Consider the following 21,175-nt stretch of genomic DNA (forward strand, 5'->3'; position numbering starts at 1 on the left):
AATACTGGAGATACTTTCTGTTTGGCAGTTAAGGACATAAGGTTTCCCTACTGACAGTCAACACCACAGGTCACTTGTTCTTTGGAAGAGTTTGTCAGTGTGTAACAGTATCAACTTTTAAAAAGAAGCAGCTCAGTTGATGTTTTTTTAACCAAAGAGATTTTATTTTCTAGGCAACAAAAGAAAACATCCAAGCACTGATATTGACCTATCTCCCTCAAAGGGAGCTGATGCTCTGTTAGCAGATTCCCAAGGCAAACGTGATATAGCAAAGCTAAACACTCTGGATTAAATAAAGCTAATTTTAAAAATACTGAAATTGAGAAATACCCAAAAAAATATTTTTACACGCTTGCAGAAATCCATCCAGGATACAAAGCTAACATCTAAGTGTTGCTCCCCAAAGTCAATGCATTTGCAAACATGGCAGACAATACATATGTATCTTCCACTTCTGTTTCAAAGACACCCAAAGACAGTCACCTTGTACCCCTCTCTGAGGTAGGTATTGCGTCCATTTTACAGATGGCCAATGGTGAGGATCAGCTCCTTGTCCAAGGCGTCTCACCGCTTCAGTGTGAAAGCTGAGAATACAATTTAGGATTGACAGTCTCTTGGTCTCGTTCCTAGACAGTATTTCATCTCAAGTAGTTATAACACAGTGTAATCTTCAAGTTCCTTTGAACCATCAGATATTTCTTCAGGTTTACAAGCATCAGCTTCTAGAGGGCTGGTTTTAATGCTGGGTTTTGGTGTTGTTTTTTTTTTTGTTGTTTTTTTTGTTTTGGTTTTGTTTTGTTTTTTTTTCCTAATGACAGGCTAAAAGCAAAGTGGGGTTTAACACTGGAAGTTAGGTGGCTTTCTATAGGAAACTCCCAACAGTGCTAATGTGTATTTTAATACTGAATCAAAAAGAAACCCGGTCCATAGTGCTCTCAGTGATTCCATTCTTTATACTTAATTATTCTTGCCTCAATTCAGCAAAGCACTTATGTAATTATGTCCCTTCTTCAATAGGACCCTCAAGTATCTCAAAGTCCAACTGGGAGCCTCAGCTGAGAACTTCTGTGAAACATGCTTTTTATAGAAAAGAAGTGTTTGCTGCACCAGGATTTAGCTGGATGCTTTAACAAATGGAGTTTTTAAAACTAGATCTTAGATTCCCCTCAGAAAGTGAGTTTATTTCTGCCTTAGTCCAAAGATGAATGTTCTTGCTCCCCATTTGTAAAAGTGCAAGGAAGGTAACTCAAAACAGAGTAACAGAAGAATAGCAGGCTAAGAATATTTTAAAATTCAATAAAATAAGTGTGTTTTACAGGCGTTTTGAAGAAAAAAAAAAAATCCCTTTCAGTAATATGCACCTTTACAGCACCTTTTAAAGAGACCTCAAAAGCACTTATTGTTAAGCCTCACAACCCCGCTGTGAGGTAAGATATATTAAACCAATTTCAACTTCCCTGATACTGAACAGTATGAGAAGTAGGGCAGTTTACACAGCTTATTTTGTTCTGAAAATTAAACTGCACCCTTCATTATCAGAATTAAAGTCTTGCTACTGAGCAGTCATCAGTGACGTATCAACAAACACATTAAGGCAGAATGCAGATGAAGAAACTTCAAGCCTCCCTTCCGGGTTAGCACTCTGTCCTTCTTAAAAAGGGCAAAACTTTTTGTTGGTGAAGAGAACTATAACTTAAAGTGCTAATTTACAGTATTTGGAATCTGGTACAGCTTAGTAACACTGTGGCCGTGAGATCGGGTTTACCCAAGTAAAGTCTGCTTAAGTGTATTTAACAGATGCAAATTAAGTCATTTCCCTAACCACTATATTTCCCTCTTGCCAGAATTTCAGATACTATCATGAAGAAGAATCTTAAGTATTTCAAAAGAAACATGCCTATGTTCTGATGCAGTGTAAACACCAGGGGGTTGATAGTTATTTTTCAAGCAACTAAAAACTACCTATGGAGGATTAATAAGTTTATTCAACACCTAACCATCTACTCATTAATTTAAAGAAGGCTATCTTAAAGCTTAGAGGCCATTTCTTTCTCTAAAGCCATGACTTTACACAAACAATACAGTCTACTTCTGATGGTAACATAGTATAGGGCAGCTTTGGAGATACTCTTTCCATTAAAGATTGTGCACCAAATAAGCAGTTTCCCCTTCAAGAACTGCTTGCATGTGCAGAGTCTAATTCCTAGTATAAGTAATGCTGATACGTGTGTTTCCCAAACCCTTAGATTAACTACCCTGAAAACATAACACAGAGAGATTAATTCAGTAACTCAGAGGCGAGATTTTACGCTAGTGTTGAAGAAGCCTGGTTTTGTATGTCCGCTCAGATGACACACACAAACAGATTATTTCAGAAATCAAGTTTTAGCTGCCAGTGTATACCACCTGCCAAAGTACTATAAATTAGCATGCGAGAAGATACCTATTTCAAATCCGTTGGAAAAGTCACTAACCATAACAAACCTGTGCATCTTGGCCACCATTAAGTTAATATGCTTTTCAAGCTCCGTGAATGGAATTTTATGATTACATACAGCTTATCTGGAAATCCAGAATTTTATTCTGGATCGGTGAGGTAGTCGATGTAACCATCCTCATGCAGATGTCACACTTCTCCGAAGTTGGTGTGTCCAGTCTCCTTGGCGTGTTCTCTGGCTTCCACTTGTCCAGTTAGTCCCTTCTGGCACACCATGCACCTCAGCGTAAAGCGATTCACATCGGTAAACTGCCTCTTCCGTCTGGCTTCATCTGCCAACTCCAATGCTTGTGCAAGAACAATATCATCAGTCGTGGAGAAAATGGTCTGGGGAGGAACGTCCGAGTCGGGGATTTTACGCTCAAGAGGATCGTAATGAATCCCATCATAAATTAAAAGGACCCGCTTAGTGTAACCGGCATCTTCCCCAAAACGGTCGATTCTGACTGTCTGTGTGTCCACCACACAGATTTCGCACTGGTAAAATTTGGATAAAATGGACACTTCGATGGCTCCTCCCCAAGTCTCTTCTCTTCTGATCCAGTCACAATACTCCCTGTTAGTTTTCCCTAAAACTGCCTCACAGTAAGATTCGGGATCGCTCGCTACTATCTGGGCTATAAGGCTGCGCATCTCTGGAGCGCAACCCGGGTCATAAACGCCCCCCTCCACCACGTAGTACACACTGGTGAAGAGACAGGAGTTATCTGCCGGAACGACCCTCCTCGCAAGCACAGGCACAGCTTCCCTAACCGAGTTAGACATTGTTCTTTTTGCAGCTACCGGCGAGGCAGTCTTGGGTTTGGAGGTATCCTCTTCCACTATTAGAGTGTCGCCTGCCGAACACAGAAGGAGGAAGAATTGAGTTAAAGATGCTCCCGCCCCTAAAGCAGAAACGACGCGGCGGTACCGCTGGCAGTAGGGATCGCGCTCGCTGCGCCGGCAGCGCGGCATCCCGCGGGAAAACACCCCCCCGAGCCCCCCGCAGCACCGCAGCCCGCCCACCCAGCCTGCGCGGCAGGATCGGGGGACTCACCCGGCGACTCCCGGCCCCGCGTTCCTGCCTCCCGAGCGGGTGGAACCGGCACCGGCGAGGGGTCCCCGGGACGGCTGGCAGCTACCCCCGGGATTGCAGCCGGCCGGTGAGGGGCGTGCTGGGCCGCAGCCTCTTTTAATTACGGTAATTGCAGCCGGCGGGGCAGCAGAGGTCACAGAGCGCCCGCCCTCCCGCCGCGCCCACCCGGCCCCTCACCCGAGTGGATGCCGAGGTCGCTGAGCCGCCGCTCGCCGTCGCTCAGGTCCAGGCTGCGGGGCGGGAAGCCGAGGAGGAGGCGTTGCGCCGGGGGGGGGACGCCGGTGAGGGCGGCCAGGGCGGCCTGCATGTCGCGGAGGCGGGAGTGGGCCGTGAGGCCGGGCAACGGGTGGGAGCCGCTCCGGGCCTTGCAGCGCAGCCGCAGCATCCTCGGCGGGGCCGCTGCCGCCGCCGCCGCCGCCGCCGCCCGCCCGGTTCTCGCGAGACGCCGCCGCCCATCGCGATCGCAGGGCCCTGACGTCGGGCCGCGCGATTTGCGGGCGGGATTTGCATGCGATTTGCATGCGATTTGCATGCGATTGGCGTGAGGTTGGCGTGCGATCGGCGTGCGGTTCGCATGCGGCTCGCGTGCGGCGCGGAGCCATGGCGGCGGCCCCCCGGCACCGGGGTCGGGCCGGGGCCCTGCGCGGCGGCGAGAAGAAGTGCTGTGAGTAACCGCGGCCCGGGGCGGGGAGGGGAAAGCTGTGCGCTCCGAGCATTTGAAAAAAAAATTAATAATAATTAGGGGGATAACGCCGCTCGTGGCGCGTAGGAAAGCGCGCGGCTCCCTTGAAACGCGCATCCATCCCGCGCGGGGCCGCCCCAGCTTCTCCTTTTTTTTTTTTTGCCCAACTTCTGGATGCTGTAATGCCCCGCATACCGCGCTTCCCCCCCCCCCCCCCCCCCCCCCTCCCGCAAACTGTCTCTCCCCGGGCATTTTCTGAGCTTGCTTTAGGTTTTTTTCCAAGAGGACGTGTTCGTTTTGTTAAAAACATCTTGACAGCTCCTGCCCAATCGGTAAATATTTTTAACGCTAAAATTCATATATTCGCCCCATTAGGGACAGCGGGTGCACCGTTGCTAACCCGCCTCATTAGCTAACACCTGGGAGACCACAGAGCAGTCCGGCCGCTGCTTGCAGCAGTTAATTAGCAGTGAGGCCACTCCAGCGAGCCCATCAGGAGCTGTAGGGCTGCGTCTGTCTGTCCGGGAGATGGGGCAGCTTCACACGGGGGGATTGGTTTGGGGTTGGGGCTCGCTTCTTGCTCGGGAATTCTCCACGCTAGTGCTGATGCTCCTGGGTGGTTTGTTTTTTGTTTTGTTTTGTTCTTTTTTTTTTTTTTTTTTTTTTTTTTTTTGCAGCATGGGCATCTTACATGACCAACTCCCCGACACTGATCGTGATGATTGGCCTCCCCGCGCGCGGCAAGACTTACGTGTCCAAGAAGCTCACCCGCTACCTCAACTGGATCGGGGTGCCCACCAAAGGTGTGTGCGGGGGCTGCTGGCTCGCCCCGGTGCCGGGGTGGCTCTGCCCTTTGCCCAAAGCACCATGACCTCTGTCTGTGAAACACTGTCAGGCTCACGAGCTCGTCTTTTGTGTGTGAAGTGTTTAATTTAGGAGTGTATCGCCGGGAAGCGGTGAAGTCTTACAAGTCCTATGACTTCTTCAGGCACGATAACAAAGAAGCCATGGAAATCCGCAAGTAAGTCGGTGTCAGGGGGCTGAACTGACCCATGGTGGTCTGTTTAGTCTCGGATCTTGGCAGGCTCTGTATTTGAGGAGCACAAAATAGCATTTAATGCCCATAAAGGCAGGGGAGGAGGTAGCATAGCCCATGCAGGGATCCTGCCGGAGGGACTGTGCGTGGGAGCGTTGGCGCTGACTTTGGGCTGGCACAAAGAACAGGGGTGATGCAGTGTGTTCAGACCCACTTCAGATGCTTTATGATCTCTGGGGCTCTTGGAAAGATGCAGGGGTGGGTGCTCTGTGAGCAGAGAGAGAAGGTATTTAAATCTCCCCAGTGGTTCAGAAGCTTTGCTGACTGAATGCTTTACATGAGCTCTGACAGTATCCCTTTCTCTCCTGCAGACGATGTGCCTTAGTGGCTCTAGAGGACGTGAAGGCTTATCTCTTGGAGGAGTGTGGGCAAATAGCTGTAAGACTTTTCTGGACTAAACATGGTTTTACATCTGGGTGATTCAAAGGTGCCCAGGGCACTTGGGGACCTGATGGTAATCCCAAATGATTTGGGGCTGATTTAAAAGCCTTAAACAAACTTGCTCATTGCTCCTTATTTTCTGCTAGGTGTTTGATGCAACCAACACAACTCGAGAAAGACGGGACCTGATCTTAAATTTTGCTAAAGAAAATGCTTTCAAGGTAGTGCTCCAGTATTTAATTTGTCATTGGAGCTGCTGCACCAAGGGGTGTTACTGCTCCCTGGGGCAGGGGCTCTTGAGTTTCGATTTGGAGTACAGTTCTCGACTCTGAAATATGCTTCCCTGCCTTCTTTGTAGGTGTTTTTTGTGGAGTCTGTCTGTGACGATCCAGAAGTCATTGCTGCAAATATCCTGGTGCGTGCTGCATTTTCTAGGCTGAGCTGCCAGTGCCTACCGTGGTAGCTCGGGTGCTCAGTGCAAGGTCACCGGCTGTGGTAGCTTAGAGGAATGTCTGCAAAGGCCTTGCTCTTCCATGTCACCTTGGAAATAAGCAGCTAAGGTTTGCAGGCTTGTAAAAGCTAAAGATACAATTAGTTATGTGAGAACGTGCAAGTGAAATGAAGCTGAGAAATGTTTGACCTTGAAGCGTGATTTCTTGTCAGGGGAAGGCAGGCAGCGAGTGGCTTGCAGGGACAGCTAACAGCGAGCCAGCTGTGTCTGTCGTGGAGCCAAGGAGCCTTCAGAGTGGCCCTTTGTTTCCTCTCCAGGAGCAGGTTTTTCCAAAGGGCAGCGTTAAACAATGTGTGTTTGTTTCAAAAGGGAAGAATAATGTTATTCAGTGTTGCTTCTGTTCCCTGTTGAGTTTGCTTAACTCTCACAAAGTGGTGCTGTGTGTTGATCAGGAGGTGAAAGTTTCCAGCCCCGACTACCCGGAGAGAAACAGGGAGAACGTGATGGATGATTTCCTGAAGAGGATAGAGTGCTACAAGGTCACTTACCAGCCTCTCGATCCCGATGTGTATGACAAGTAAGTGAAGCCCTGGGGGTGCATTTTGTCCTTGCACACATGAGCTGGTTTGCTTTGTTGCTGCTGTTCTCTGGCTCAGGATGCTGTAACACATCTGCTAGAGACCTCTGCTCTCCCAAAGCGTGATTGCTTGTGTGAAGGTGATATCTTCGGGTCCCAAGTGATAAGATTTTTCTCTAGTGTAATGCAGCTCCTTGTTTAAGCGTGGCAGTTCAGTGTCTCTTCTGTCTGCTGGAGCGACCCAGTGGTAGTGCTGGTGCCTTTACTAGAGGATAAATAGCTAGATTACACCCGCAGATGCACGTGCTTCATTTTTAAAACCAGTCGTGTGGGTGTTCTTATTTTATGTTGACTCCAGAGATCTTTCCTTCATTAAAGTGATCAATGTGGGACAGCGGTTCCTAGTAAACAGAGTCCAAGATTACATCCAGAGTAAAATCGTCTATTACCTAATGAACATTCATGTCCAGCCACGTACCATCTACCTTTGCCGACACGGTGAGAGTGAATATAATCTTGTTGGCAAGATTGGTGGGGATTCTGGTCTGTCACCGCGTGGGAAGCAGGTATGTGTTTGGCAGCACCCGGGTTGCTGTATTTGTAAAATCTTGTGTGACCAGGGGCAGAGCCGGGCTCTGCGTCCCCCTCCTGCGAGGGGCAGCCCCGCAGCTGCATCGTGCCGCGACAGCCACAGCCCTTGCAATGATGCTTTGAACAGCGGCAGCAGCTCCTGCTCCCTTCTAATCTCTCCTGATTTTTTTTTTTTTTTTCTAGTTTGCTCAGGCGCTGAAGAAGTTCATTGAAGAGCAGGAAATTGTCGATCTGAAGGTGTGGACGAGCCAGCTGAAAAGGACGATCCAGACAGCCGAGTCCCTGGGCGTCACATACGAGCAGTGGAAGATTCTCAACGAGATCGATGCTGTGAGTTGAAATGCTGATTGAAGCCTTTGGCTTTCCTAGGTGGAAAATAATGCTTAAAAAACAAATTAATCATGATAAAATTCACTATTTCCTGTTCACTTATAACCATGTCCATGTGTAATGTACTCCAGCCATTATTATGAGGCTCGGGATGGTTTGGTACAGGGCTGACAATGCCTGGAGCTGCTAGACCTGGCTGTGAACGTATCCAGCTGGAGTGGAGAAAGAAAAGAACATTGAACATCCCAGGCATCTGTCACACCGTCCTGTGTGAACAAAGGATGCTGCTCCCGCTCTAATTCTTTAAAGCAATAGAAATGGCAGGGTCGTTGCTGTGGAAACGAATGCTCGTTTTCATCCTTGGCAAACAAGGGGTTTGAAATAAAACCAAAAGCCCATCCTCTTCAAACCACGCTGGACGTGCAGTATACAAATTCTGAGTGTATGGCTGCGTCAGATAAGATACCTACAATTTTCGTCACGTAAAGGGGTTACTGATCTCAGCCACTTGCTTTTTCTTTTCTTCCTGTTGCATTGTTGCACTTTTGCTTAAACCAAGTGTGTTGTAACAAGTTCTTCTTCCCTCAGGGGGTATGTGAAGAAATGACCTATGCAGAAATTGAAGCCAAGTATCCAGATGAGTTTGCATTGAGGGATCAAGAGAAATATCTTTATCGCTATCCTGGAGGCGAGGTGAAGACCCTTAAGAAATAACTAACATACAGTATACATAAACCAAATATGTCTGTGTAGAATTGAAGGACTTTACTTAATTTTAACTTTTTCTGCCACTATTTGTCTGAGGAACTGAAAACGTTAGGATTCCCGGCTCTCTTAGAGGAAAGGTTTACTGATTTCCTTTATTGTGGAATCATACGCCTTTCAGTCTTACTAGTTGGGCCACTTGCTGTATCCCTTGATGCTCCTCTCAGACACCGAGGGGTTTCTGCGTCCAGCTTGCTTGGCTGAGGCCTGAGTTGTCACTATGACAAACAGTCTTGGAAAGAAAATGATTGTGGGTGTGGTATGGAGTCATTTCTGGTTTTACTTCACAACCTTGTTTAAATGTATAATTTACTATTTTATTTGTTTTTCTTACTGCACTCATTAAGAGTTACCAGTATTATGAATCGTCCTGTAATCTGAGGGTTGCTGACTTTAAGTTTCACCTTTTCTGCTTTTTTTTTTTTTTCCCCTCTGTATTTACTGGATCATCCATAACTTCTGCATTTTGATATTTTAACTGATATTTTCCTGAATGTGAAGCTGTGTTAATTGCTACTTCTTCTTTAAGCTGCTGTTTACAAAACCCCCTGAAAAATTCCTGTTTTGTTTTTCAGTCCTACCAGGACTTGGTCCAGCGCCTGGAGCCAGTAATTATGGAGCTAGAAAGGCAAGGCAACGTCCTCGTTATCTCCCACCAGGCGGTTATGAGGTGCCTGTTGGCTTATTTTCTTGACAAGAGTGCAGGTACAAAAATAAATGCATGATGTTGGGGGCTGGCTTCTCTCACTGCTGCTTTTGCAGAGCTTTTGGGAGGGTGGCTTGTAATTACTGTTTTGATTTTTCGCAAAGGAAGAGCTGCTTAAAAAAGAAAAAAGAAAACATGTCTGAAATACTTTAACCATTACATTTCAGTGGTGCACAGAGCTCAGCAAGAAGCTTTCTTGGTGAGAAATGCAGATGCGTGTGCTGCCGGTTTTCAGCTCAGCCGTTTTCTGGAGCTGTTTCCACCAGTAGCACCGACAATCTGTAGGGGACTATTTTTTAACATAAAGAAGTTTTCTGATGCATCGGTAGCCTGGAAGGGTTGGCAGCAGTGCTACATCTCTGAGAAATGCTGATCCCTTGCATGGCATAGTCGCCTGGAAGCTAGGCCCAGTCTGCTGCAAGCTCCTTTATGAAGCTCCAGCTTCACGGGAGTTTAATAAAACTTTTAATAAAGTTAATAAAGTTTTATTTAGAACTCTTAGGGGTCTGTGGTGGCTGTTGCTGTGGTGGTTCCCCACCCGTGAGCTGCTGGAGGGGTTTCCTCGGGCCGGCCCCGTGTGTTAGAAATGGTGGGGGCAGTCCTGTCGCGCTGCTGGGGGGCTGGGGAAGGGCGGTCGAGGGGTCCGGGGGGGGCTGCGGCATCGTCTGCCTGGGCACAAGGCGCTCGTGCTGGTTGTGTCCACTATTTGCTTTGTGAATGGTCACACATGAAGCACGGGGGGGGGGGGGGGGGGCTGGTTGGGGCACCCCCGGCGCAGCCGTAACGCCCCCCCCGTAACGCCCACCTCTGTCCTAGATGAGCTGCCCTACCTGCGCTGCCCGCTCCACACCATTCTCAAGCTCACGCCTGTTGCATACGGTAAATATTGTCTTATTTTTCTTTTGTGATCTTCCCCTGGTTTCTGTATGTGTGTGTGTGTGAATCTGATGGGCGAGTCTGTCTGTCTGCAGCGGCAACCACATGGGGTGTAAAAGCTGCTGGTAATCTTTTTAACACATAAAAAGGTTCTGGAGAGTGGGAGGGTTTTGGGGGAACAGTGCGGGGGGAGGTTTGTGGGTGTGGGGGTGCTCTCCTGTGGCCTGTCTTTTAAACAAGTGATAACTGTCTCTGGATTTCACCTGCTGATGAAGGCGGCTGTTTGTGCTTCCAAACTTGGATTTGGCTCTGGGGTGCAGTCAGTTAAAAATGGATTTTCTAGATGGACCTGGAGTCTGCTTAACACCAGGCTGTGCTCTTGCAGTGAAGGTCAAAGCCAGAAAGTAGTTAAAGTGTAAAATTTTGTTAATAGGTTGAACTGTTTATTTATGAACTAGTTTATTTTTAAAAAAATAAAAAATTTATTCCTGTTCACTTTACATGCTGTTTTCAATATTAAAAAAAAAAAAAAAAGGTTATTTAATACATTACCCTTTCTCATATAAACTCTTTCTTTTTGGTAAAGGTTGTAAAGTGGAGACCATTACCCTGAGCGTGGAAGCAGTGAACACTCACCGTGACAAACCCTCTCTGAACTCAGTAAGTCCTGCTGTGCAGGTCTGGCTTTTTCCCCTTTCAAAAATAAGTACCTAAACTGAAGCACTCCTAAATACCTGCTAGAAATGGCTGATTGCTTTCAGTGACCAGAAGGGCTTTCTTCACAAATAATCCCCAAAAGCAGAATTAATTGTAGGCTGAATTAGAGTGCTTCTCAGGCCAGGAGGAGATACTTCTCAGCGCTGTTGTAGGAAGCAGAATGGGCAAATTGAGGACATGGATTTTAAATTCCCCGTCTTGTTTTCGGTCAAGTATTTGTTGTTGATGCTTGCTTCCATTAACTGGGATCATTTCATACAGACTCACCAAAATGTTAAAAGTGAATTTTTCTCGTTGTCTTGATGAGCTTTCTCTTTCTAAAGCTGCAGCCAGGCTGAGGCTGGGTTCTGGGACAGGCTCGCGGTGGCTCTCGGCAGCGTTTGCAGCCCTTAGGGGCTGGGGACTGGGAGGAGTGGAGGTTTTTCCCTTTTAAAACACACAAGAAATCTGCAGAGACAAGTATTTGGTGCAAGGCAAGACTGTGGTGTTCCTAAACTTTGTGTATATCGGAGTGGAAGGAAATGGGTCCAATTTACTTCCCTTGCACTGCGAATCTTCTTACAACAGCAGTGGAGATGCTTCAGACCCTTATTGGCTTTATTTCTGATGGCCTGTCTCTCCCGTTACTTAGATAACTCTTCAGCCCTCCACTTTCTTCAGCAAAGCACATATCTACGTGCTGAATCTGTGGAGGCTGCTGCTATTTCAGGTGTTTGCGTTGCAAACACTGTTTTGCAGAGGGACTGGTGGTGTGCCGGGGAATGCCGCTTAGTGATTGCCTGTAATTAGCTCCCCCAATTAAAGAGCACGAAACAACTCTCTGCTAGCTCACGGGAAATCTAAGTGTATGGCATTTTCATTTCTTTTGGTACGTTTAGGCTTTTAGCTGCTGCTTGTCGTTGTATTTTATAAAGAGCTATTGGCTGATTGCCTGGAATATGGTTGATTTTTGTCCCAGCATAAAGGAGTCCCCTATGCTGAGGGACCATGAACAAGGGGTAGAGAAACTTGGAACCTGCATCTGTGGCTGGAGCATTTGTGGAGCTAAATCCAGCTGACTGCAAAATGCTGAACTGAGGATATTTGGCAAGATTTTTGTGTCTTGTCCTGTGGTGGTGGTTTCCAGTTGGGCATTTATTGCTTTGCAACTTCTGTGTGATGCCTGTGTTGAAATTGTTGCTGCCCGCTCAGAAAAGTTGGAGGCCGTTTCTGTTCTTTGTTTTACCTGGGCAATGCGGCTGCTTTGGGGGAGAAGAAACACAAAGAAGGGAAAGTTTTCTATTTTTGGTGTTTGTTTTTTTTTTTTTTTTTGTTTTGTTTTCGCCCCTCTAAATTGATTGTGCGGAGATGAAAAAAAAAAAAAAAAAACAAACAAAAAACAAGAAAACAAAACCCAAACAAAGCCACCTAAGCAAAAAAATCCCAAAGGGAAGTAAAACTGCTAAAAAAGCAGACTTTTCAGTGGACTCTGAGCCAGATTAGCTGGCAGAGCAGGTCGTTTGCCACCGCTGGTGCTCAGCTGGGGGAGGCACGGGGCGGTCGTGCTGGTGCGGATGGATGTGGGGTTCACCGAGCCGCGGCCCCGGCTGCTGGGGGTACTGGGGTGCCTGGGGGTGGGGCTGCCAGAGGCGTGTGCCGGTGTGCAATGTGGTTTTAAACTGTGGTTCCCCTTTTCATTCCTTGCGATACCCTCCGTCTGGGATCAGAACCACCTTCCCGCCAACCAAAGCCCTGTAAGGATGAGAAGAAACAGCTTTACGCCGCGGGCCAGCGCGGACACGGTAAAGCGCCCACGACATTACAGCGTTGGGAGCAAACCTCTCGACCTGCTGGGGCCTTTCCCATCCCTGGAAGCTCGAGATGGGGCCGACCAGCCGCAGCTGCAAGTCGGTGTCCAGGTGGTACCTTCCCCATGCTCCCCCTCCCCACCATCACCCGTGGCTGTCGGTGGTCCTCTCTGAAATACAGACCCTTCCCAGGGTCTTGAACACCATCTCTGTTCCTGCGTGAAAATTGTTCTGGATTAGACTCCCTTTAAAAAACAAAACAAACCAAAAGCAGACAAACAAACAACAACAACAAAAAAAAAAACAACAACAAAAAACCCCAAACAAGCAACAACACTAAACCAAAACGAAGCAAAACAAAAAACAAACAACAGAAAAAAAAACCACCAAAAGTTTACCTCATTAAACTAGAATTGTGGTGCCAGAGGCTTTCAAAGTCAGACTTCGTGCAGGCGAGTTTCCATCAGCGCAACAGGGGTTTGGCAGGGTGGTTAATTCTGGGTGATATCTTGTTTTCTGGCAGAAAGCTGGTTGGAAAGAGTTAAATGCACCCTCTTTGTCCTAATTTGATGCTGCAGCCAAGTGTTGCTCTTGCCATGGAGTGACATGGTAGGAAATCTTTGCGTCCGTGATTTTGTCAGTGCGTTCAACAAAGTTTGGGCTCTTTGGGTGCCCAAATTAAAGCAGCTTGGGTTTTGGTGCTTGATGTTTCTTCTGCCTTAACTGCATGTATGTCTTCATCAGTGTTGGATGTGAAGCCCTGTTTGTTTCTTTGCTCACTTAAAATAGTTTCTCTGCTAAATTAGGAGTTTTTCTGTGCCTGGGAGAGCGCAGGCAGAGCGGGCTGCACGCTGCTGCCTGTCAGATGAGGCAGAGATGGGGGGTGTGGGGGGCTTGGAGGTCTTGGCTGGGCCCCTCATACAGATACAGCCATTGTTACCAAAGCTGTTTTAAAACTAAAATAATCTTGGATACTTTAGAGGTTAAGGTATTCAGTGAGCCCAGCTTCTTGTGTTCTTCCTCCCTGTTAGCAGAGTCAGTGGCCAGAGGGTAAACGAAGGGCTGGTGCAGCACAGGTGAACATTGCTGGTGTTTTCATGCTCAGTGAAGAGCCTGAGGCATCCCCAAAATCCCAGGGCTCCAGTGAGAACTGGCCCAGACAGGGCTTTGCACTGGGGGGGGGGGTTGGTTTGGCCCAGTGCTGGAGGAAGAGTCTCAGCTGGAGAGGACCCTGACTGCCCCAGGCCTTAATTTGTGGGTGTCTCCAGCTGGGCAGCCCCAGTCCGGGGATCCCCACCCCGCTCCCTGTTTGCACTTGAACCCTTCGGAATCGTAATGGCAAAGCACTGACAGCTCTGGGGTGGAGCAGCATTTAGTAAGCGCTGGGTTCTGGGGCCGTGCGGGCGGTGGGCGGTCGAGCTCTCCTGGGGCCTCTTGCCCAGATGGAGCCCTGGAGCCGAGCAGCCGTGGAGGGGGTGGCCGGGCCCTGCAGCACACCATGTCCCTGCCTTGGGTCAGCTCCTGCTGTGATCCAAGCCTGCCCTGAGCTCCCTAACATGAAATCTTGGGGGTTGTTTCACTTCTTTCCTCATTTGCTTTGCTGCTTTTACTAATATTGTTAAATCTCCTTTAAAATGCGCTATGAGCTATCCTGTGCTGTTTCTGTTTCCTTTGCAGCCTCAAGGGGGAAATGCTTGCCTGTGAGTACCACTGAAAGCAGCTTGTATGTACTCTTTTGATTTAGTAAGTAGGACTTCTCTTGACTAATGTTGCATGGAAACTATTTTGGGGAAAGACAAACACCTGGAGCAGAAGGAAGTATTTTGCTGTACAATAACCTGTCATTAAGGGGGACCTCAGTGGGGGAGGAATATGTTGCCAGGCTGAGCCTGTTGATCCAGGGGCTCCAGCTGGACTTACTGGTGCATCGTGCTTCTGCTGCCTGCCTGCAGAAGTGTGTTCCACCCCGAGCTTGCTGCATCCCTGGACCAGGACGTGGGATGGTTCTGCACTGGTGCTGCTGGGCTGAGCCACGTAGCTTGTCCTGAGCAGTGCTGGGTCCCACATTGGTGCTCTCTCCGCCTGGGACGAGGTGTGGTGGTGTTACTGGTTGCAGGGGTTTTGCAGGAGTTGCCGGATCGTAGCCTGGACAGGAGTGGTGCTGCTCAGCCCCAGTTCCCCGTGACTCGAGGGAGCTGTGTGGGTTCAGCGCACGCTTGGAAAGCAGCTGGGTGGATCAACCTTTCTGTGTAGGTGGCAGTTGTCACCGAGTCCTCACCATCACATCCCTTTGCAGGCATCTTTGGGGGTGAAGAGAGCAGGACTCTCTTTCTCCTACCCTAAGGGGAGAACATGTCCTCGTCTGTCCCCCCTCTCCAGGGAGCCAGCAGCCAGCGTCACCCGCGAGACCTCGGCTTCCCTCTCGGCCTCCGAGTAAGGGGCTCGGATGAGACCTTGGCTGCCGCCCTGCGCAGAAAGGCCAGAGATGCCCTCGCCTTGCCATGTTCCCACTGGCCCCGAGGCCCAGCCCCTCACCCCTGCTCTGCTGGTGGCTCTGGCAGACCCCGCTGCAGCCCCTCGCTTGGCTTACCGGCTGTCCCACCTCGTGCAATCCATGAATCACGGATGTTTTTTTCTTTTGCCTTGTAAAAGCTTTTTGCCGTTCAGGTGCTCTGTCTGGGGTGGGGGGGGGGCAGCTGTATTGCACAGCAGGTCCCTGCGTGGGGCTGTGGGATGGCTCTCATGCCGCATCCGTGCGGTGCCGTGCTCGTCCCCACGTGCTGGGGTCACCCACAGCCCCCCGCTGCTTCCACCCACCTTTGGGAGCGCGGTGCCCTCCCTCTGAGGGAGCAGCAGGCTGTGGCCGGGAGCACCCAAGGGTGGTGGTGCCTAAGGGAGGGCTCAGAGGGGGCACAAGCTCTGTCCTCAGAGGCTTTAGGTTGCTGCTCATGGGCTGCTGGGGTCGGTGCTGACCTGCCCTTGCTCCTTGGCAAAGCTCTGCTCCCTCCGTGCCTCTGCCCTGGGCCTTTGGGCAAATCTCCTGGTGCTCTGGTGTCAAAGGGAGAGCTGAGTGCTGAGAAAGGAAGGTGATAGCTGGTTCAGTTTCCAAATGTCGGCTGTCAGGAGAGGATTCGGGTTTGGGTGGGGAGCTGGCTCCCATTCCACAGTGGCAGGGCGGTCCCCGCAGCGGTGGGGTGCAGGTCACGCTGCCGTAGGCCTGAGGAACTCCTGCTTGAATGTCTTGGGCCATTTGGATATGCATTTTTATTTTTGACTTTAATTGCACTTTGTCCTTGAAGTGAAGTTCTTCCAACAAATTTTTGCAATGCGACTGCTCTGTCTCTCTCCATCTCTGATATTTACACGTGCCATAGAACACAAAGGTATGGGATCGATCCTAAAGTTACATGCCTCTGTCTCCTGTTCTCTAATTTGTGAAAGCACTTTTAGTAATGCTGCAGAGTTTCCTTACTGACTGTCCTGCCAAAGCCGCGGAAGCGCACAAAGCATCAAGCTCAGGAATTGCTGCAGAGCATCTCCCATGTCAGGATGAACGACTTGGGAATGGTCCAACCAGGAGCAGTGCAAAAAGAGCACACTTATCCTAAAGTTGCCCATCTCCCTTGGTTTCAGAGGCCTTAATGCTGAAGATGAGGGGAAAAGGAGAAAGAACCTGACTGGAGGGAGCTTGTGATAAATCTGATAAATCATTGTTCATATACTGAGTAATATTAATTTAGAATCAAATCAGAGGACAGTTATCCACAGGCTAAAAATCAAAGCCTTGCCCCTTTGGATTTGCCTTTACTCTGTGCCATAAGGAGCTGTGTGTTTGGAAAATGAATGTATATGCAAGCTTTGCAAAATTAGTTTTCTAAAGCTGCACTTTGTGTGTTTCTTTCCCCTATGCTTAAATAACACAGTCTTCCTAGGAGGGTTTGCGGATAAAAGAGGGTAACTTGGTCCAACTTTCTTGATTCCAGTACAAACCTTCTTCCTTCTTAGTGCTGGTGTTGTGCTTGAGAAAATAGCATGAGAGCAGCTATTACAGATTGCCTCTCTCTAATGACAGTTAGTTTTTAAGTGTCATTGTCAGGAAAGCTGGTTAGATTTTTTTTTTTTAATTGCAGATAGAAAATATGTAGGATCTAGATTTCCTGCCTGTTGGATTTTAAGTGTTGATGCTTGCTGTTAAATGTCAGCAAATTGGCTCCATGGCTGTGCCATTTTTTTTATTGCAAAACAGTGCTGGCGAGGTAACAAGGCAAGTTGCCCATATTGATTTACACATCGGTTTGCAGTCTCAAAGCGCCGCAGCTGAGCAGAGCAGGCACGGGGCACTGTGAGACTGGAGCCCTTTGAACATTTTCTGTGCCCCGAGACATTGCATGAACAGCAGCTGGCTGTTGGATTTTAACTTGTGTGATTGTGCACTTGTAAATATGTAGTTCAGTTGTACTGACCTGACTGTGTTCCTGTTGTCTGTTGGACCCTCAGTGAGGCAGTGGAAGTTTTATCAAAACTAGAAGTATTTATTGTGGTTAACATACAAAATAATTGCTGTAATGTTTCTTACGTTTGTCCTGGAAGTGTACTTTCCTGTAGAGAAGATAAATAAAAGCAAGTAACCCTGAGAAACCAGTCTGCTTCGTTATTGCCTGCTGTCCTCCAAGACACTCCAGAAAAGCTGAGCTTGCATGGTCTCGGGCTGATGCTGGGAAACTATTTGTGCTGAGCTTTGTAGGAAGTTAAAGGACGATGCAAAATGTGAAGCAGCTCATTGTTTGCTTGGCTAGAAGTAAATCAGTAAATCCTCAGATGGTTACTGTCATGTGGAACAACTGTGTGGAGCTGGTTGCATCCACCTGGGTGCTGCTGAGTGTCTGTCTGTCTGTCCCCAGCACAGAGCTGAGCTCTGCTGTCCCCTGCGTTACCGTCTCCAGACTTTCCCCTTGGTATGACCCGTACCATTTATCTCTTATTTGTAGAGGATGGCTGGTTTAACGGTGTAGAGGTTTGTGAGTTCATCTCGGATTCGGCTGGGATTCCCGTGGCCAGAAGAGCCCTGCGGAACGGACTCGAGCATCCCCGGAGCACAGTGAGCTGCACGCCGCTTTGGCCAGTACTCTCCTCTGAAATGTGTTTTTAGAGTCTGTCTGTGTCTTTTCTTTCCGAGTGCTGAAATGTCTGTCAGTGAAGTCGGAGAAAATTTATTACGGAGGTTTTTCAACCTGCTTTTAATATGTGTGAGCTAACATATCCCTGGTCTTTCTGGGCTGTTAAAATAGTGTTCCATGTCTTCCCTCCTGGTTAGGTAGCAAAATTAATTGCAGTGTATATGAGGACTAAATGGTCATATCCATACTTGCTGAAGCAGCTTTTCTTTGGAAGACTTGTTACCAGACCAAATCCCCAATGTTTTAGCTGTTACCATTTCCAAGTTCAAATGCAGTTATTGTGTTATTTAACCATTGAAAGAGCTCCAGGTACCACTGGACTCTGCTTTCAGGACTGCAGATTTGGATCTCCTGATCTGAGCCTGTTTCTGTGCTTTGGGAAGGCTTTTTGCACAAGGTGTAACAGAAGGCACTTGTCAGGTCACCAGATCTTGTGGGATGTCTCCTGCGAGAGGCAAAAGGGAATAAAAGCTCCTGTCACTCTTTGGAAACAGCGTTAGCTACCAGTACTGTTGAACCTGAACTCAAGTCCTGCTTTAGTGTTGCACCCTGATCTAAGCCTCATCCTCTCACTCATTTTTCCTGGGTTTTGTGGACGGTTTTATCTCTTAGAACAGAAAATCTGAGCATCTCTTTGCTCAGTGTCTGGGAACGGCGAGGCTGAGTGTGCAGGGTTTGCAAGAAGCAGATGTTTTTTACTAGCTGTCTCTAATGTACCAAATTTTAGGCCCACAACAAGTTTTTGAACTTGCCTATGAATAAGCTGTGAATGTTACTGATGTATAATGCTGCCTTCAGTAGGGTTTAAGCTGCTTTAGTATTTAGTGCATAGATGGTGAAACTCCCCTGCGGCACGGCTCGTGTGATGGCTGTGTGTTATTGAAGCCCCACTGAAACCCCAGATTTACACTTTTCTCCCATGAGTCTTGACTTGTGTTTTGCCAAACTCCATTTTTACCCCATTCCCACTGTTCTTGCAATAAGGGCAAAATCCTCAGGTTGGGTGAAGAAAGGAGCATTTGGGTACGAAGCAGGAGGCTGTTCTGGGCCTGCTGTTTCCAGTGTCTCCAGGATTTATAGGAGCAACTTCTGGGACTGAGGTTGCTTATTTTAAATATGTAAATAGATGTTGGCCATACCCACATCAGGGATCCGTGCTTGAGAAACATACCGGCATCCTGGCCCTGGCTGTGGAGGAGCTCAGCAGCCCCAAAGCCTGAGGTTTACCTGGGGATTTTGAGCTCTAACCTGGTTATTTTAAACACTCCAAGAGCTTTAATTTGTTAAAGCTGAGATAGAGGGGTCCATGGCAAAAGCCCAGGCACTAATCCTGACCCCTTAGGATTTCTGAGGAGCAGAAGCGTGTGTTGATCTAAAACCATTGCCCCACAGAGGGACAAAATGCAGTGGGTGAGAAACTGAGTTTTATTGGTTTTGTTCCTCGGGCTGTTCCCACTGGGGCGCAGGTTTGCTACAGCCTTCTGCAGGAGCAGCACCGTCTGTTCTTTGGTTTTAAATGTTACAGTGCTTAGAACTAAGCCAGAAAAGGAAAAAAAAAAAAAATGAAGGAAAACATTTATAGCCTGTTATACAGTAATACTTGCTGTCACTCTCCAATAATGCTCTAAACGCACAAACCCACACCCCACTGGGCTGGCTTCTCCGACCGAGAAACCTCCTGCTCTGCTGGGGAAAAAGGAGTAGGAATGTACTGTAGGATGTTTACGCACAATATGCTGTAATAACTCGCTAAAGAGTTAATTATATTTGTATCATTGAGTAGTAGTTAAGGAGACAAAGCATGTTTTCACCTGCCAGGATTCATGAATGTAGCTGCTAATATGTTGGCAGTCGTAACTTTTTTTGTTTTTTTTTAATCACTGCTAAAAATCAGGTCTGCAGTTTGAATCACTGGCTGTGGGTCCTTTATTCCCTTTATTCCTATCGAGTGGGTCCTTGCTTTGGCTGTGGGCTGCTGGGTCGTGGGCTGGAACCTCTCAGTCACCTCTGCAGATAGCAGTATTTGTGCCTCGGTGCTTTAATTAAAGCTTAACTTATAGCCTCTTCCTCCTGCATTTTAACTTTCAAAAAGTGTGTAAATGCATTTCTAGAGCAGAGCAGCAGCAGGTTTGTGATCCTCATAATTTCCAGGCAGGTGAATTGTACCTGCCATGGCAGGTCCTGGGGTCCTGCCGAGCCCCGAGCTCTCTGGGGTGGCCAGGCTGGGGTGACACCAGTGACCCCACAGGTCTCCCCAGCCCCAAACAGGCTGGCGGGTTCCCGTGCCAGGTATTTCCTTGAAATCACCTGATTTCCTTGGCACTGTGCATACAAATACCCTAGAATAAACAACAGTTACACAATGTACCTGAACTGAGGATTAGCAGTGGCTTGTGCTGTCAGTTGTACCAGAGCTGGTGTCGGGATGGGCAGGAAGAGGTGTCGTGAATTTGGAGGTGTGAAGGTGGGCTCGGCGCCTTCCTGAGCACTGCACCACCGCTGGGGTTTGGGTTTTTTTCCTGTATTTTCCTGACTTTCTCTCCGTTTCTATCAGCAGAGGTGGTGGTGCCTGCTGTCACCCCCAGTGAGCAGTGGCAGGGCCACCCATGGGACCTGCATCGCTGCAGTCTGGGGACTGGCTGCCCTGTCAGCATTGTTCTAGAGCAAAATGATCGCTCTGACAGGAAAAAAAAAACACCAAAAAAACCCAAAAAACAAACAACCCCGTTCTCTTTCCCATCTGTGCTGCTGGTGATGGGGAAAATTGGAAAGGGAGGACAAAGGCTTAAAAGGAAGCCGGGTAACTTGAGTTTGTGTATGCTGGCTGTGACGTTAGAGCTGCTGGCTCTGCAAGGTTCCCGGCAGCTCGGCGGTGGGGGCCGGGGATGCCCAGTTCCCTTGGGAGGAGAGGCACCGCGTCCAGGAATTGCCTGCCCTGGGTCTCCTCACCCCGTGCTCCTCGGAAGGGCACTGGGCGAGCGCTGCCAGGGCCACCTCCACCTCCGCTGCTGCTCCTCTGGCTCTGAACGGTTTGCAAAACGCATCTCTGTATTTAGTGTTTACCGAGACAGATGTTAGGTGTCTACCTGCAATTTTGCTACGCTACTGCTTTCTGATGGTTTCTTAGGTTTAAAAAAAAAATAAAATGCGGTGTGTATAAACTTGTGCTGTATGTTGTGTACTCTGTGCACCTGAGCATAGAGACCCCATGAGCATTCATTTACAATAAAGAGATTTAAAAAAAAAAAAAAATAATCTAGTTTCCTCTGTTATTTTCCACTGTTTGTTATAACTACCTGTTGTGTGCTGGTTTTGTGAGATAATGGGGAATTCAGGGGGTCTGTGGAAAGTGTGTGGAGGAAGAAGTTCTGCAGGGAAGGGCAGGCATCCCTGGCTTTTGGGAGTTGGGCTGGAAATGGTGAATCCTGCAGCTCAGAGCTGCTACTGCCATTCCCTTCCCTCATCAG

The 21,175-nt window shown here is 48.2% G+C and overlaps 2 protein-coding genes across 12 annotated transcripts; one reads left to right on the plus strand and one right to left on the minus strand.

Moving 5' to 3' along the window:
* Positions 1 to 142: 142 nt before the first annotated feature.
* On the minus strand, positions 143 to 4,005 carry YOD1 (YOD1 deubiquitinase). The gene is made up of 2 exons (XM_033009611.2): positions 3,750 to 4,005; positions 143 to 3,333 (listed from the first exon to the last, which is right to left on the minus strand). Exons 1-2 carry the CDS (start codon positions 3,955 to 3,957, stop codon positions 2,627 to 2,629), a joined length of 915 nt encoding a protein of 304 aa, XP_032865502.2. The 5' UTR covers positions 3,958 to 4,005; the 3' UTR covers positions 143 to 2,626.
* On the plus strand, positions 3,536 to 20,960 carry PFKFB2 (6-phosphofructo-2-kinase/fructose-2,6-biphosphatase 2). 11 transcript variants are annotated; one of them, XM_033009609.2, is made up of 16 exons: positions 3,536 to 3,677; positions 4,932 to 5,057; positions 5,179 to 5,275; positions 5,662 to 5,728; positions 5,878 to 5,952; positions 6,090 to 6,146; positions 6,635 to 6,759; positions 7,118 to 7,325; positions 7,534 to 7,680; positions 8,269 to 8,373; positions 9,021 to 9,150; positions 9,968 to 10,030; positions 10,614 to 10,687; positions 12,451 to 12,642; positions 14,209 to 14,231; positions 14,911 to 17,169. In XM_033009609.2, the coding sequence occupies exons 2-16, from the start codon at positions 4,946 to 4,948 to the stop codon at positions 14,966 to 14,968; spliced, it is 1,533 nt and encodes a 510-aa protein (XP_032865500.1). In that variant the 5' UTR covers positions 3,536 to 3,677; positions 4,932 to 4,945; the 3' UTR covers positions 14,969 to 17,169. The 11 variants fall into 11 exon arrangements, with proteins under 11 accessions (XP_032865500.1, XP_032865492.2, XP_032865491.2 ...); XM_033009601.2 differs by lacking the exons at positions 3,536 to 3,677; positions 14,911 to 17,169 and adding exons at positions 4,069 to 4,236; positions 17,520 to 20,960; XM_033009600.2 differs by lacking the exon at positions 3,536 to 3,677 and adding an exon at positions 4,069 to 4,236 and having other exon boundaries at positions 14,828 to 17,169.
* The last annotated feature ends 215 nt before the right edge of the window (positions 20,961 to 21,175 follow it).

Source organism: Tyto alba, unplaced genomic scaffold (assembly GCF_018691265.1).
Source record: "Tyto alba isolate M040663 unplaced genomic scaffold, T.alba_DEE_v4.0 Super-Scaffold_30, whole genome shotgun sequence".
Classification (NCBI taxonomy): domain Eukaryota; kingdom Metazoa; phylum Chordata; class Aves; order Strigiformes; family Tytonidae; genus Tyto; species Tyto alba.